General features: G+C 45.6%; 2 protein-coding genes across 5 annotated transcripts in view; one reads left to right on the top strand and one right to left on the bottom strand.

Annotated features, from left to right (window-relative positions):
• CAPN7 (calpain 7) overlaps window positions 1–3,687 on the bottom strand; it is a 35,844-nt gene extending 32,157 nt beyond the window's left edge. For 2 of the 4 annotated variants that reach the window (XM_072853866.1, XM_072853862.1), the window contains exon 1: window positions 3,518–3,687. In XM_072853866.1, the coding sequence (XP_072709967.1) occupies window positions 3,518–3,619 (102 nt within the window). In that variant the 5' untranslated portion in view covers window positions 3,620–3,687. Of the gene's footprint in view, window positions 1–2,733; window positions 2,854–3,145; window positions 3,400–3,517 lie in introns of those variants that run through there. The other 2 variants (XM_072853864.1, XM_072853863.1) reach the window with 2 other exon arrangements.
• An 8,254-nt stretch (window positions 3,688–11,941) lies between these two features.
• LOC140647252 (collagen alpha-4(VI) chain-like) overlaps window positions 11,942–13,787 on the top strand; it is an 83,432-nt gene continuing 81,586 nt past the window's right edge. The window contains 1 exon segment of the mRNA XM_072851612.1: window positions 11,942–11,998. Coding sequence (XP_072707713.1) covers window positions 11,942–11,998 — 57 coding nt within the window.

The raw sequence follows: 13,787 nt of genomic DNA, 5'->3' as shown, positions 1-13,787 counted from the left end.
ATTCACTAAATTTATGAAAAACATGTAATGTTTGGCAGTTGTTGTAATAAGCAGTGAGAGCTGACAGTCTCAGAAGCATATGGAGAATTGAAATTTGTCACTCACAAAAATGAGGATAAAAACCTTATTTTGTCCTCATTATTGGCATGGAAAAAACCCCACACTTTTGTAGCAGTGCTCGTCTTCCCAGCAGCAACAGAAGAGAGAAGGAGGCGGTCATGCAGCAGGCTGAGCATGTAGGAAGCAGAACAATAACTAGAGAGCTGCTCCACAAAGATGGTGCTCAGAGAGGCCGCTCTGCACAGGGCAAGCACAGAGCCATGGCCAGAGGGTCTTTTGTGTGCTTTATGGCCATGATTTTTGTCAAGCTTAGCAGTTTGCTCCCATACACATCTGCCTAGTTTGCCCAAGCTTAAAACTGATCCTGATACAGCCTGGACTTGTTATCAGGATAAATTTTCACTGACAAGCTCAGAGAACCAAATACCACATATTCCCTGTCAACATCCATCACCATATTACATCACATAAAATATCCACAGCAACAGAAAGGTAAATAGAAGTACTGTGCCATTTATATGCAGCAATTAACTACCGTTAAGGTCTAGCATATAACTATTTTTTTTGAGAAAAAAAATGCACTACTGATATCTGCTGAAAGGATGTATATATTTGTCTGTGACATATCACAAGTACAGACTGACAAAACAGGTGCTGTATCATAAGGGCAAGTTGTTTACATATGACACAAAGAACAAATGTGGATTTTCAAACTAGTGCTGCAAAAACAATGCATAATTGATGTTGCTTCTGTGATTTCAAGCACAACTGTTCTGCTTGGTTTTGAGACGTAAACATAGTGAAAACAGTCTTTTATAAAGTAAGGCTCTAAAGGACTGAAGCAGTTGACTAACCGCCTGCAGAGCCAGCACGCCAACTGTTTCCAGTGACAAGATGGTTGTGCAATTCAGAGTTGGTATTTATGATCTCTTCAATGCCACTATTCTTTGGCATGAGTAGTGTGCCACAGCCGCACTAAGCTAACTACTGATCATCAGTTTGCAAGATGCTAAGTGCTGGTCAACAGTCTTCAGCTGTTTTGCTGAAGTCGTCAGGTGCCCAAATATGTTTCCTATATTTCTGTATAGCACCATTAACAAGTTACCCTAAGCTGGTTCACAATGCAGCCCTCCTCTAGGGATCTATCAAAGTTACATGACAGCAGGAAGCGAACAGGACTTGCTAGCCATAGGAACTCCATTCAGACAGGTCCGTTTGTTGCCTATCGGTAACAAACAGTAGCATTTCCCATCCTTCATCCTTAAGGTCAAGTTCTTGCAGAATACAGTTCAGCACCCAACTTTTCCACATGCTTAGTAATCACGCCAGTGGGCTCTGAACTGCTTAGAGCAGTTGGTAAGAAAGTTAGTCATGGGCCAGAGCTTATTTGCACTGTGCAAAAAAATGCATAAAGTACCCCCAAAATACTAGATGATATTTTGTAACTACTCTTGTTTAATCTGACATTGACAGTGATTCTTCAGGCAACATCCAGAAAGCCAAACCTATCTATGTTAAATCATACATAAAGAATTCTGCTTTAACAGTATCTGCCAAGTTTGGTCTGACTCCTCCTGATCACAATAGGTTTGAACACCAACACCTTCAAATATAACCTGACACAAGAGGCAATATCAAATCTTGGACTGACAAGTGTCACCTGTCTGAACACCAAAAATCTTAGCTGCAGAGTTTTGATCAAAGCTTTCCTCACACAAAGCTGTGTTCATAATCATGCTGCTCTGTGGCCTAGCTTTTGCATACCAGAAAACATTTTCTAGATTACACTCTGTCATGTGTAGCTTGAAGCGCACCAAGACTGCCAGGGATGCATTTTTGAGCAAGAATATCACCCGTATGCAGCAAGTGAAAAAGATTTTCCATACACTGTACAAAAGTGTACAAGAGTGATTATTTGCACAAAAAGATGGTTTCCTTCTGAAGAGCATTCAATAATTTCTTCCAGATATACTGAAAAATGTACTGTAATAAAGTAGTACTGCACGTAGCTATCAGACCATGCACACACACTGTTGCTGATAAGCACAGAGTTTATCAGCATTATTATGGGTAACTATAACTTTTGCATATATATCCTTTACATATACAAACTTAGCTCACCCTACATTAACAATCAAGTTAAAAAAAGAAAGATACTCCTCTTCCTATCCTTTCACAATTACATGCATAGGCCACCATGATAATAATGCTATGGTTTTTATACATTTCAAAGACACCTAGTACTCATGAAGTAAAAGGCCAGCTACAGAGCTCTTAGCAAGTTAATGGAAGAGAATTACTTTGGCAGGGTAATGGAATATGTGGAAAGATTACTGCAACAAGGATAAACATAGGCTTCAAAGAAATCCCTTCTTGCAGGGGAGAAATAAAGCCAGTGGGACATGGAACTTTAATGTAACTTTGCAAAACATAAATCCAACAAAGCGAGACAACTTACACAGGTGAAAAATGCATAATGGTTGCACAGAAGCCACTAAATACCAGTAGCAAGTCTATAGATATTGAGCAAGACACTGAATCAACCTCATCACACCCTTGGTTACACCAACCTGAAGATGTATTGAAATAATAAAATCGGGTCCCTAACAGAAAGAATATTCACTTGTGGTTAAAAACATGTCACTGGTAGCTTGTGATCTGAAGCCAGCTTACCGCTGAGCATCTTGTATTTCACCATGTACTTCTCTACTTATTTGATGACTGATTATACAACAAAGTTGTTTCCAGCTGCACACTCAAGAGCTGCAATATGCCCACTTGCAGTGCTCCAACATGCTCAGCACTTATATCTGCAACATAAAACCGAAGTCTTTCAGGCCTGGCAGGGGTAGGGGAGAGGCCAGGAATGAAAGTGGAGAACCAGCGGGGCAGAGACGTTTTTAGCTAGGTTCCGACGACGCTTCCCGAGAAGCACCGCACGTCCAAGAGCTGGAAGAAGCGCCCATACCCACTTGTCAGGTACCGCAACTGTAGTGCTACCCCTAAGCCCATTAGTAAACAGCAGCGCACGGGCAGTACTTGTTCCCACCTAAAAATAAAACGCAGGGAAAACGCGTTTCGCAACCTGCCCTGAAGGACGCTGCTCCTCCGGAGACACACAAACTTTCGACGCGCACGCCCGGCCTTCCGCTTTCTTCTCGGCTGGAACCGCCACGTCTTCTCCGATGTCGAGCCGCGCTCCCGTCCCCAGGGCATACCCGCCAAGGGAGGGGAGCGGCGGAGGCAGCGCTAACCCAGCACACCTCTCTCCCCGCCGGCAGGGCCGGGCCGGGCCGCAGGGGCGCGGCGGGCCACCCCTCCCTGCCCCGGCCCTCTGGGGGCTGCGGGGAGGAGCGCAGACCTGCCGGCAGCTCAGGGCCTCAGGGCGGCTCGCGGCGAAGGGGAAGGGGACGCCGGCGCCCTGAGGGAACCGGCTGCCGCCGGCGCCCCCCCGTACCTTGTAGTAGAAGACCGCTTCCTGGTAGCGCCCGCTCTGGTCCCGCTGCACCGCCAGCTGGGCGAACTTCACCGCGTCCAGCTCCAGCGTGGTGGCATCCATGGCCGGTTCCCTCCCGGTGCCGCCACCGGCAGCAGCGCCCCTCCAAGCCCACCCCGCCGCCGGCTCGGCGCCCGCCCGGCCGCTTCCCCCGCCTTCCTGACCCGGCCACGGCCGCCGGCCCCGCCCCCATCCCAGCCGCCTTCTCCCCTGGCCACGCCCACCTGCCCTGACAGCGGCTGCCCCGGCACCCGAGGCCGGCCGCGCCCCGCCTGGGGCCGCGGTGGCGCAACGCGCATGCGCCCAGAGGGTTGTCTCGGGTGTTTTTAAGGTGTGGGAGGATGGCCTCATGCCGGGCGGGCGTGAGGGTTGCACCGCGCATGCTCGGGCAGCCGTGGGAGGGCGGGGTTCTCGGGTTTGGCGGGCGCGCGTGCGTCCGTGCCGCGCGACGCGCGGTGGGGAGGGGGCGGTAGGGAGCGGGCGGCGCGTGCCTGCCTGTGGCAGTTGAGGGGGGAGCGCGCGCAGGGCGGTGGGTCTCCAGCCCGCCTCTGCCGCGTTTGTAAGTCCCTGGAGAGGTGAGCTGGGCAGCCGGGCGGATAGGGGAAGGCCCGGGGGTGTTACTGCTGTTTTTTAAAACAGAGTGGGTTTTGTTGTGCTGTTTTTTTTCTTTCCTTACTTTTTAATGGAGGTGCTTGAAATACTTAGTAGCTTCTTCGAAGCCCTAAGCTGTAGAGGTGGGTGTTTTAGTCCTTGTTCATAGTTAATGTTTTAGAATCGTAGAATCATTAAGGTTGGAAAAGACCTCTAAGATTATTTAGTCCAACTGTCAGCCCAACACCTCCATGCCTACTAAACCGTGTCCTGAAGTGCCACATGTACATGTTTTTTTAACTCCTCCAGGGATGGTGACTCTACCACTTCACTGGGCAGCCTGTTTCAATGCTTAACCACCCTTTCAGTGAAGAAATTTTTCCCAATAACCCATCTAAACCTCCCCTGATGCAACTTGAGCCCATTTCTTCTCGTCTTATCACTAGTTACTTGGGAGAAGAGACTGACACCCACCTTTCTACAACCTCCTTTCAGGGAGTTGTAGAGAGCGATAAGGTCTCCCCTCAGCCTCCTTTTCTCCAGGCTAAACCACCCCAGTTCCCTCAGCCGCTCCTCATCAGACTTGTGCTCCAGACCCTTCACCAGCTTCATTGCCCTTCTCTGGACACGCTCCAGCACCTCAATATCTCTCTTGTAGTGAGGGGCCCAAAACTGAACACAGTATTCAAGGTGTGGCCTCACCAGTGCCAAGTGCAGGGGGACAATCACTTCCCTAGTCGTGCTGGCCACACTATGTCTGATACAAGCCAGGATGCTGTTGGCTTTCTTGGCCACCTGGGCACACTGCCGGCTCATGTTCAGCTGGCTGTCAACCAGCACCCCCAGGTCCTTTTCTGCCAGGCAGCTTTCCAGCCACTCTTCCCCAAGCCTGTAGCGTTGCATGGGGTTGTTGTGGCCCAAGTGCAGGACCTGGCACTTAGCCTGGTTGAACCTCATACAATTGGCCTTGGCCCATTGATCCAGCCTGTCCAGGTCCCTCTGCAGAGCCCTCGAGCAGATCAACACTCCCGCACAATTTGGTGTCATCTGCAAACTTACTGAGGGCGCACTCAATCCCCTCGTCCAGATCATTGATAAAGACATTAAACAAGACTGGCCCCAAAACTGAGCCCTGGGGAACACCACTTGTGACCGGCGGACAACTGGATTTAACTCAATTCACCACAACTCTGGGCTCAGCCATCCAGCCAGTTCTTTACCCAGTGAAGAGTACACCCGCCTAAGCCATAAGCCACCAGCTTCTCTAGGAGAATGCTATGGGAGACAGTGTCAAAGGCTTTACTAAAGTCCAGGTAGGTAACATCTACAGCCTTTCCCTCCTCTATTAGGTGGGTCAGCTGGTTGTAGAAGGAGATCAGGTTGGTCAAGCAGGACGTGCCTTTCATGAACCCATGCTGGCTGGGCCTGATCCCCTGGTTGGCCTGCACATGCCTGTTGAGCGCACTCAAGATGAACTGCTCCATAATTTTCCTGGGTACCAAGGTCAGGCTGATAGGCCTGTAGTTCCTCGGATCCTCCTTCTGGCCCTTCTTGTAGATGGGCATCACATTGGCAAGCCTCCAGTCGTCTGGGACCTCCCCTGTTAATCAGGTCTGCTGATAATTGATGGAGAGTGGCTTGGCAAGCTCCTCCGCCAGCTCCCTCAGTACTCTTGGGTGGATCCCATCCGGCCCCATAGACTTGTGAGTGTCCAGTTGGTGTAGCAGGTCATTAACTGCTTCCTCCTGGATTATGGGGGGTTTATTCTGCTCTCCGTCCCTGTCTTCCAGCTCAGGGGGCTGGGTACCCTGGGGATAACTGGTCTGTCTATTAAAGTCTGAGGCAAAGAAGGCATTAAGTACCTCAGCCTTTTCTTCATCCTTGGTGGCAATGTTCCTCCTCGCATCCAATAAAGGAGGGAGTTTCTCCTTGGCTCTCTTTTTGTTGTTAATGTATTTGTAAAAACATTTTTTATTATCTCTTACAGCAGTGGCCAGTTCTAGCTGGGCTTTTGCCTTTCTAATTCTCTCTCTGCATGACTTGACGAGATCCCTGTACTCTTCTTGAGTTGCCTGCCCCTTCTTCCAAAGTGGTACTCTCCTTTTTTTCCTGAGTCTGTTGTAGCAGTCACTTTAGCATTAGTAACAAGGTTTGTTGAAGCCTTAGGCCACAAGCTCTGAACTTTCACCCAGATCCACTGACCGTGCACTGAACTTTTACTTGGCTACATGAAGGATTTTTCACATCGTCAGGAAAAAGGGTATCCAATGGAGAGGAAATACGTAATTTGCTGGAATCGGTCCAACTACCCAGAGAAATTGCTGTGATACATTGCCCAGCCCATACCAAAGATACTACAGAAATTAGTAAAGGAAATGCTTTAGCTGATGCAGCTGCGAAAGCTGCAGCCTGACAACCTCTGAAGGAGTGTATGGTTGCAATCTCAATGGACAATCAGAACGAATGGCCAAATTTAAGAGACCCCAAAGCCATGTATGAAAAAGACTACAGCAGAGGAAAGAAAAGAAACAATGGGAAAAGTGGGAAGCAGAACAAAATGACAGCGGAATATGGACAATTGGAGGAAAACTGATTTTGCCAAAGAAGTATTTAATTACCGTCGCTAGGTGGTTTCATGACAAAGCTCATGGAGGAGCGGAGGCAGTGCCTAACCAGGTACAAAAAATATGGACAGCACCAGGAATTTACACCGCCGCAAAGAGGATCACCAGTAGCTGCCCGACCTGCCAAAACTTTTCAAGTACCAAGTCGAGTTCAGAATTAGGGGGATGACCATGGGCCTATTTCCCTTTTCAGTGATTACAAATAGATTACGCAGATATGCCATCCGCTGGCGGATACAAACATTTATTAGTTATAGTAGATCAGTTGTTAGGTTGGGTAGAAGCATTCCCCACAAGAAAAGCAGACACAGGAGGAGTAATAAAAGCGTTATTGAAGGAAATTATACCCAGATATGGAGTTCCTGAATCAACTGAGTCAGACAGGGGTGCCCATTTTACAGCGAATATAATCAGTCAACTATATAAGTTCCTAGGTATAGAGAGGAACTTGCACACTCCCTATCACCCACAATCCTCAGGACAGGTAGAAAGAATGAGCAGAACCTTAAAGGAAAAGATAGCAAAAATATCTTCAAATACAGGTTTGAAGTGGCCAGATGCATTGCACTTAGCCCTGTGGGATGTGCAAAATGCCCCGCGACAACCCACAGGGCTAACACCAGCAGAAATTCTTTTTGGGAGACATTTGGCCATACCAGGGACTTATATCCCAGCTAAAACCAGCCTGTTGGATGGAGATGAACAATTGACCCACTATGTTACAAGTATGCAGAAACAATTTGCAGAACATAGGAAATATGCTAAATGGTATCAATCTGCACCACCTGAAATGCAGGTACATGATATACAGCCTGGGCATAAAGTTCTAGTAAAAATATTTTCTTGAAAGTCTAAGCTAGAACTGAAATGGGAAGGGCCATATACCATTTTACTATGTTCTTATTTTGCTGTCAAAGTTTCAGGAAAATAAAATTGGATACACCATTCACACGGCAAGCGAGTGAGGGATAACCAACCAGCGGACAAATAACTGGTTTCTGAAAGATCCCTTGCAACAGCAACAATGAAGCGAGGCATCTCACTACTCTTGGTGATGGCAACCCTAACAACTGCAATGGCATGGTTAAGTATAAAAAAGATGAATGATCCCGAGTGGATTAAGGTTGTCAGTAATAGGGGGAAAAGAGTCTACATAAGTTATCATGGAATAGCTGTCCCAGTCCCTTGGGAACCAGAAAGAGAGGTTCTTGGTTTCTGCTGTGAAACAGATACAGTTCAGGATTTAGCTCTGGTAGAACTGACTAGTGGGAAAAAATTACAGTGTTTTGATAAAACCAGTTGTTGCTTGATGCTAGACTCCAGGTGTTGTGTGCAGGAAAATGTTAGACTAAATGTTAAGGTATTTGTCAATGTAACTTGTGAAACTACTATGCCAATATTAGCAACTCTGTCCCCAACCACTACATTACCAACTTCAATTCCCTTAAGAATGAAGAAATTGACCCTACAAATATCTGAAATTGGGCCATACGCTATCAAAAATGTGGGTCAGCAAGAAGTATTATTTAATCCCTTATGGTCATTAAAAAGAGTAGAGTTGTCAATGCAAGTAAAGGTTTCTGCCATTAAACCAACCTGTGCACCATTTCTAGGTGTGTCCTCTGCGGGGCGTCTAGCTTGGCTACATGGACGAACTCTGGTACTTAATGGAATAGATGCTGAAGTACTCACAAACAAACTCAGTGCAACATCTAGCGGATTGAACAAACTGGAACACCCCTTAAGGACCTCTCTATTAGCATTAGGGACTAATCAATGGCTCTTGTCTGATATAATGCCCCAATGGGAGAAAATTAATGAAAAAGACAATCAGTTGATTGTAGATGCACTCGGAATAGTTCAAAACAATTTCTCATTAGCTCTTAGCTGTATCCAGGCACAATTATGGATACAATCTACAGCAGCAGCAATTATAAGAGAAGGTGAAGAAGGCACTTTACCCACTGAGATTCGGAAGGTAATATGGGATAATGCAATTGAATTTGAAAAAGAATTCCAGTCCTGGTGGTATTTAGTTAATTTCACTTATGACCCTGTCAGACAAAAAGCTACAGCTTTCGTTTTGACAATATATAATGCATCGGTACTTACTATATATCCCATCATAGCATTAGGGTTGAATCATGGAGGAACTGTACTTTACCCTATAGAACATAGAGTATGGGCCCAACGTAAAGAAAATAAATGGCAAACAATTGATGTGGGTGCATGTATTGTGCGAGAACAACAAGGGTTTATCTGTGAAAGTAATACCATTGAAGCTCAAGATATATGTTTAGATACTGAGCAAAATGTTTGTCAGTTAGAAATACATCCCAATGAAGCCATAGAAACCAAATTTGTATATATTGGGAAAGGATGTGTTTGTATAAGAACTCTCTGTAATTTTATACTTGTTTATGATAATTTTGTGTGTACAGATAACTATTCAAATATTTGTATTTGTAACTTTACTATGATCATAGGATGTGACTTTAATTATTCAGCTCCCGTTACATCCCATCAATTACTAAAATCAGAATATTCCTTATATCAAGACTTGTCACCCACATCTATTGGAATGGATTTGATGGTGGTAAGAAAACTGTTGCACCATAAAGAATTAAAACAGATGTTAAAGAGAGTCAAGGAGAATGGTCAAAAGACCCTAATCACCGTCCACCATGATGCAGAAGAAATCCATAGTATCCTTGAAAGGGTGAAAAAGGATGGTGACCACCGACAGTGGGAGTCCCTCTTTGGATGGTCAGCCACGGCCACTGGAACATATAACCACATGTTACATCCAGTGATAACAGTCTTATGTTTAGCCTTATTGTGTTTGTTACTTGTAATCATCTTATACATACGAACATGGTGGTTAATTTTTCGTCTTGAAAGAATTCACGACCTTTGTCTGACCTTTGTCTGACATACTAAGCAGGAATGCTTGATCAAAAAAAAAACCAAAAGGAGGACTATTGTAGTAGTCACTTTAGCATTAGTATCAAGGTTTGTTGAAGACTTAGGCCGCAAGCTCTGAACTTTCACCCAGATCCCCTGACCATGCACTGAACTTTTACTTGGCTACATGAAGGAAGGCCCCTGAAACCTGTGGAAACCAGAAAGATAGAGGCTTCAACCTTAGCAGAAGCTGCAACCTTAGAGATAAGAGAAGAATTGGCACGCTTAGAGACAACGAAGGGACCCAATGAAGAACGGGAAGACCCCAGACCCTAATACTACTATTAGTCTGAACTGTCTCCTGAGGGGAGGGGAATTTAGATTGTAAGGGTATAATTGCCCAGGGATTTCTTTGTTCTGGGTCCCTCTCTGGAGGCACCCAGCTCAAGCTGTTTTCACTGCTATACCAATAAATTCGTCTGGCATACATTGTATCAGAGACTCTGCTTTGGGAAACCTAGGGTTGAGCCAGAGCAGAGAGGAAGTGCCCAAGAGTGAGTGTGTGTGTGAGCAAGGAGTCGAACAGGGGCACCCGTCAGCTCAGTGGAGCTGCCCGCTGTGAAGGGACTCAGGTCCTAGCAGTTAAAGTCTCGGGTGGTGTGTGTGCGACTCCCTGAATGGTGTGTGAGTGCTCGGGCAGCGGCTTCTCCTTTAACACGTCCCAGCAAAAGCTCCCTGTTCAGCCAGGCTGGTTGTCTTCCCTGCCGGTTTGTTTTATGGCACATGGGGACAGCCTGCTCCTGCGCCTTTAAGATTTCCTTCTTGAAGAATGCCAGCCTTCCTGGACCCCTTTGCCCTTCAGGACTGTCTCCCAAGGGACTCTCTCAACCAGTGTCCTGAACAGGCCAAAGTCTGTCCTCCAGAAGCCCATGGTAGTGGTTTTGCTCACCCCCCTCCTTACTTCGCCACGAATCAAGAACTCTGTCATACCATGGTCGCTAAGCCCAAGATGGCCTCCAACCACCACATCTCTCACCAGTCCTTCTGTGTTTGTAAACAGCAGGTCAAGCGAGTCACCTACCCCGGCAGGCTCACTCACCAGCTGTGTCAGGAAGTTATCTTCCACACGTTCCAGGAACCTCCTAGACCATTTCCTCTCTGCTGTGTTGTATTTCCAGCAGACATCCAGTAAGTTGAAGTCCCCCACGAGAACAAGGGCTAGCGATTGTGAGACTTCTGCCAGCTGTTTGTCTGCCTCTTCATCCTGGTTGGGTGGTCTATAACAGACACCTAGCAGGATATCTGCCTTGTTGGCTTTCCCTCTCATCCTTACCCGTAAGCACTCGACCTTATCGTTATAATCGCTGAGTTCTACACAATCGAAACACTCCCTAACATACAGAGCCACCCCACTGCCTCTCCTTCCTTGCCTGTCCCTTCCGAAGAGCTTGTAGCCATCCATTGCAGCACTCCAGTCATGAGAGTCATCCCACCACGTTTCTGCGATGGCGACTAAGTCATAGCTATCCTGCTGCACAATGGCTTCCAGCTCCTCCTGTTTGTTGCCCATGCTGTGTGCATTGGTGTAGATGCACTTGAGCTGGGCTATCGATTTCACTCCCGACATTGGCATGCCACTCTTAGGCTCCTCTCTAGTGAGCCTGGTTACATCCTCGGGCTCTGAGGATAGTGTTTTGCTCTTGAGGATAGTGTTTCTAGCCTTAAAGAGAGCATTTTCAGTGTATATCTGTATGTCATACAAGCGTAAAGTAGAAAAATAAGAAAAGGTGTATTGTACTGCCCCCTCTTTAAAAAAAATAAAATCGTAACACTTCTGGTGTGCTTCAGGTTGGCAGTTTTGTAATCCAGATCTCTTCTCTAGGATGTTCAGGATTTTTTTCTTTCTTCCTTAGGAGCAGTGTAGGGGAAAACTGCCCTCACTGGGAGGTGGCTGCCAGTGCTTTATTTGTTGTTTGCATTATAACACCTGCTTTCCCCTCTTCCCAGCTTGTGTTGCAGGATGAATTCCTGAGGCTGAGCTGCTCTGAGAGCCCTGGGCTGGGAAGCCTTGTCTGTATCCCTTCTGAAAGCAGCATCTTCAGGGCTGTTCCCTAGAAGGGTTGTGCCCGTGAATTCATGAATTGCACTTTAGTGTGAAAACTAGTTCAGCTATGCGTTCCTGCTCTCAGAGTTTCTACTTTATATGGGGAGCAGGGTCCTGGGGGGTGGGGTCCTGGGGGGACGGGGTCTCTCCACAGGGAGCCACATGGCGAAGTCAAGGGGCAATGGGAACAAGTTGCACCGGGAGAGGTTTCATCTTGACGTAAGAAAGAAATTTTTTATAGTAAGAACAACCATTCATTGGAACAGCCTCCACAGCGATGTGGTAGAGTCCCCATTGCTGGAGGTTTTCAAGATGGTATTGGACAGGGTGCTAGATTATCACATCTATGCTCTTTTTCCCACAGAAGGTTGGACTAGGTGATCTTTTGAGGTCCCTTCTAACCTGGGCAATTCTGTGATTCTAGAAGCTTTTATTTCTGCCTGAAAACACAGCTTATTGCAAGTCATTGTTTTCATGAGATGTAAAAATACTGCCTGGCAACTTATTCTGAAGCTCTCCTTTATCAGTGTGTCACTTTTCAACCTGTTTTCTGATGATAGATTTAGTAAGAAGTGCAGCTAAATGTGGGAATACGAGGTACTGAAATACTAAAATCTATTACTTTTCCTCTCTGATTTTCTTATGTACAGAGTTAGCGTTCCCACTCTATCTTCTTCTCTTCCTTATCCCTTTTCTGCTTTACAGACTGCATTGATATAAAATGCAGTAATATTCTGTGTAAAAGGTGACTTGGTTTTTCTGATCTGCTCTGTAGGGGGCAGTTCTTGTAATCTTCATAGCTTTGCTTTTGGTTGTGCTCCTGATAAAGTTGGTTGCTTTTTTTTTTTTTCCTTTCAAAGTATGTTTTATGCTACTTGTCTGAGCACAGGAAAGATCCAGATTACACTAAAGGATTTTTCTGAATAAAGACGTATTGGTTCAATATTTACTTAATGATGCCATGAAAATGAACAAGGAATTTCAGTTAAGGTCTGCATCAATTTGATGTTCAGACATAGTGGCATAACTCATATAGCCTAAAATTAATTTGTGTACCATGGCTTTGGACTAAACCATTTACAGACCAAATGCAACTCTGAAGTATCCAGAGTGACACGCGTGATGAAAAGGAGACTGAACTGTGCAGAATAACAGACAATGTTATTCCTTATTTAAATCTACATGTCAAAAACATTTATTCTGTAACATAAACTAAGATCTCTTCTAGCTAATCAGGATTCAGAAATATCACTTGGGATAATTAATTTTTCACTAATTAATGGTCACTGGTGATTTGCCCTCTTCAGATAATAAATGGTTTGTGCGTTTCTGTTTCTTATTAATCTGCTGTAAAATTCTACAAGAAGCTTTTAAATGTACAAAAAGTAGAGTGAGGTCTTGACTGTGGCAATTTTTGCCTTTTGCTTGTAGTAGCATTTTAGTTTTGGAGCCAGATATTAAAATTGGCTCCTCTTGTTTGTAGCTGAAGAAGCATCAGTTCTTTTCATCGATGTTGATGTATCACAGACACTTCAATTTTTATATCTATGGTTAACTCTTGTCTTCCAAGATAATGTGCAGAAAATCACTTCCAGTTACTATGGTTGTTAAATATCGCATGATGTTATTATTTGGGCAGAAGGCCGTAATAGGAAGTAGACAAACATTCTTAGGGCTGCTGCTGATAGGCAGAAGCTTCATTGCTTCAGTCACTCAAAAGTTGGCTGGCAGAAGTGTTAAGTACATGTACCTGTGGTAAGAGCTCCGTCATAAGTAAGAGCACCCTCTGGAGAAGCACATTCTGGTAATTGCCAGTGATACTGATTGCTGTCCTCCATTTCTCACTGCAAGTGTTGGATTCCACCTACCTGACAAGGGCTTGCTCTACAGGTACTGGGGAACACTATTTTTCTTTGATCTTGTGTGCATTTAAACTTGCAATCCTTCTCCACCCTGCACTTTTGCATTATAGTGTTACCCGCTCCTCCCCCCCAATTTGTTCAATTTC

This window comes from Ciconia boyciana, chromosome 2 (assembly GCF_034638445.1).
Source record: "Ciconia boyciana chromosome 2, ASM3463844v1, whole genome shotgun sequence".
Classification (NCBI taxonomy): Eukaryota; Metazoa; Chordata; class Aves; order Ciconiiformes; family Ciconiidae; genus Ciconia; species Ciconia boyciana.
Note: the sequence above shows the minus strand (reverse complement) of the source record. Positions and strands in the feature narration are given on the sequence as shown.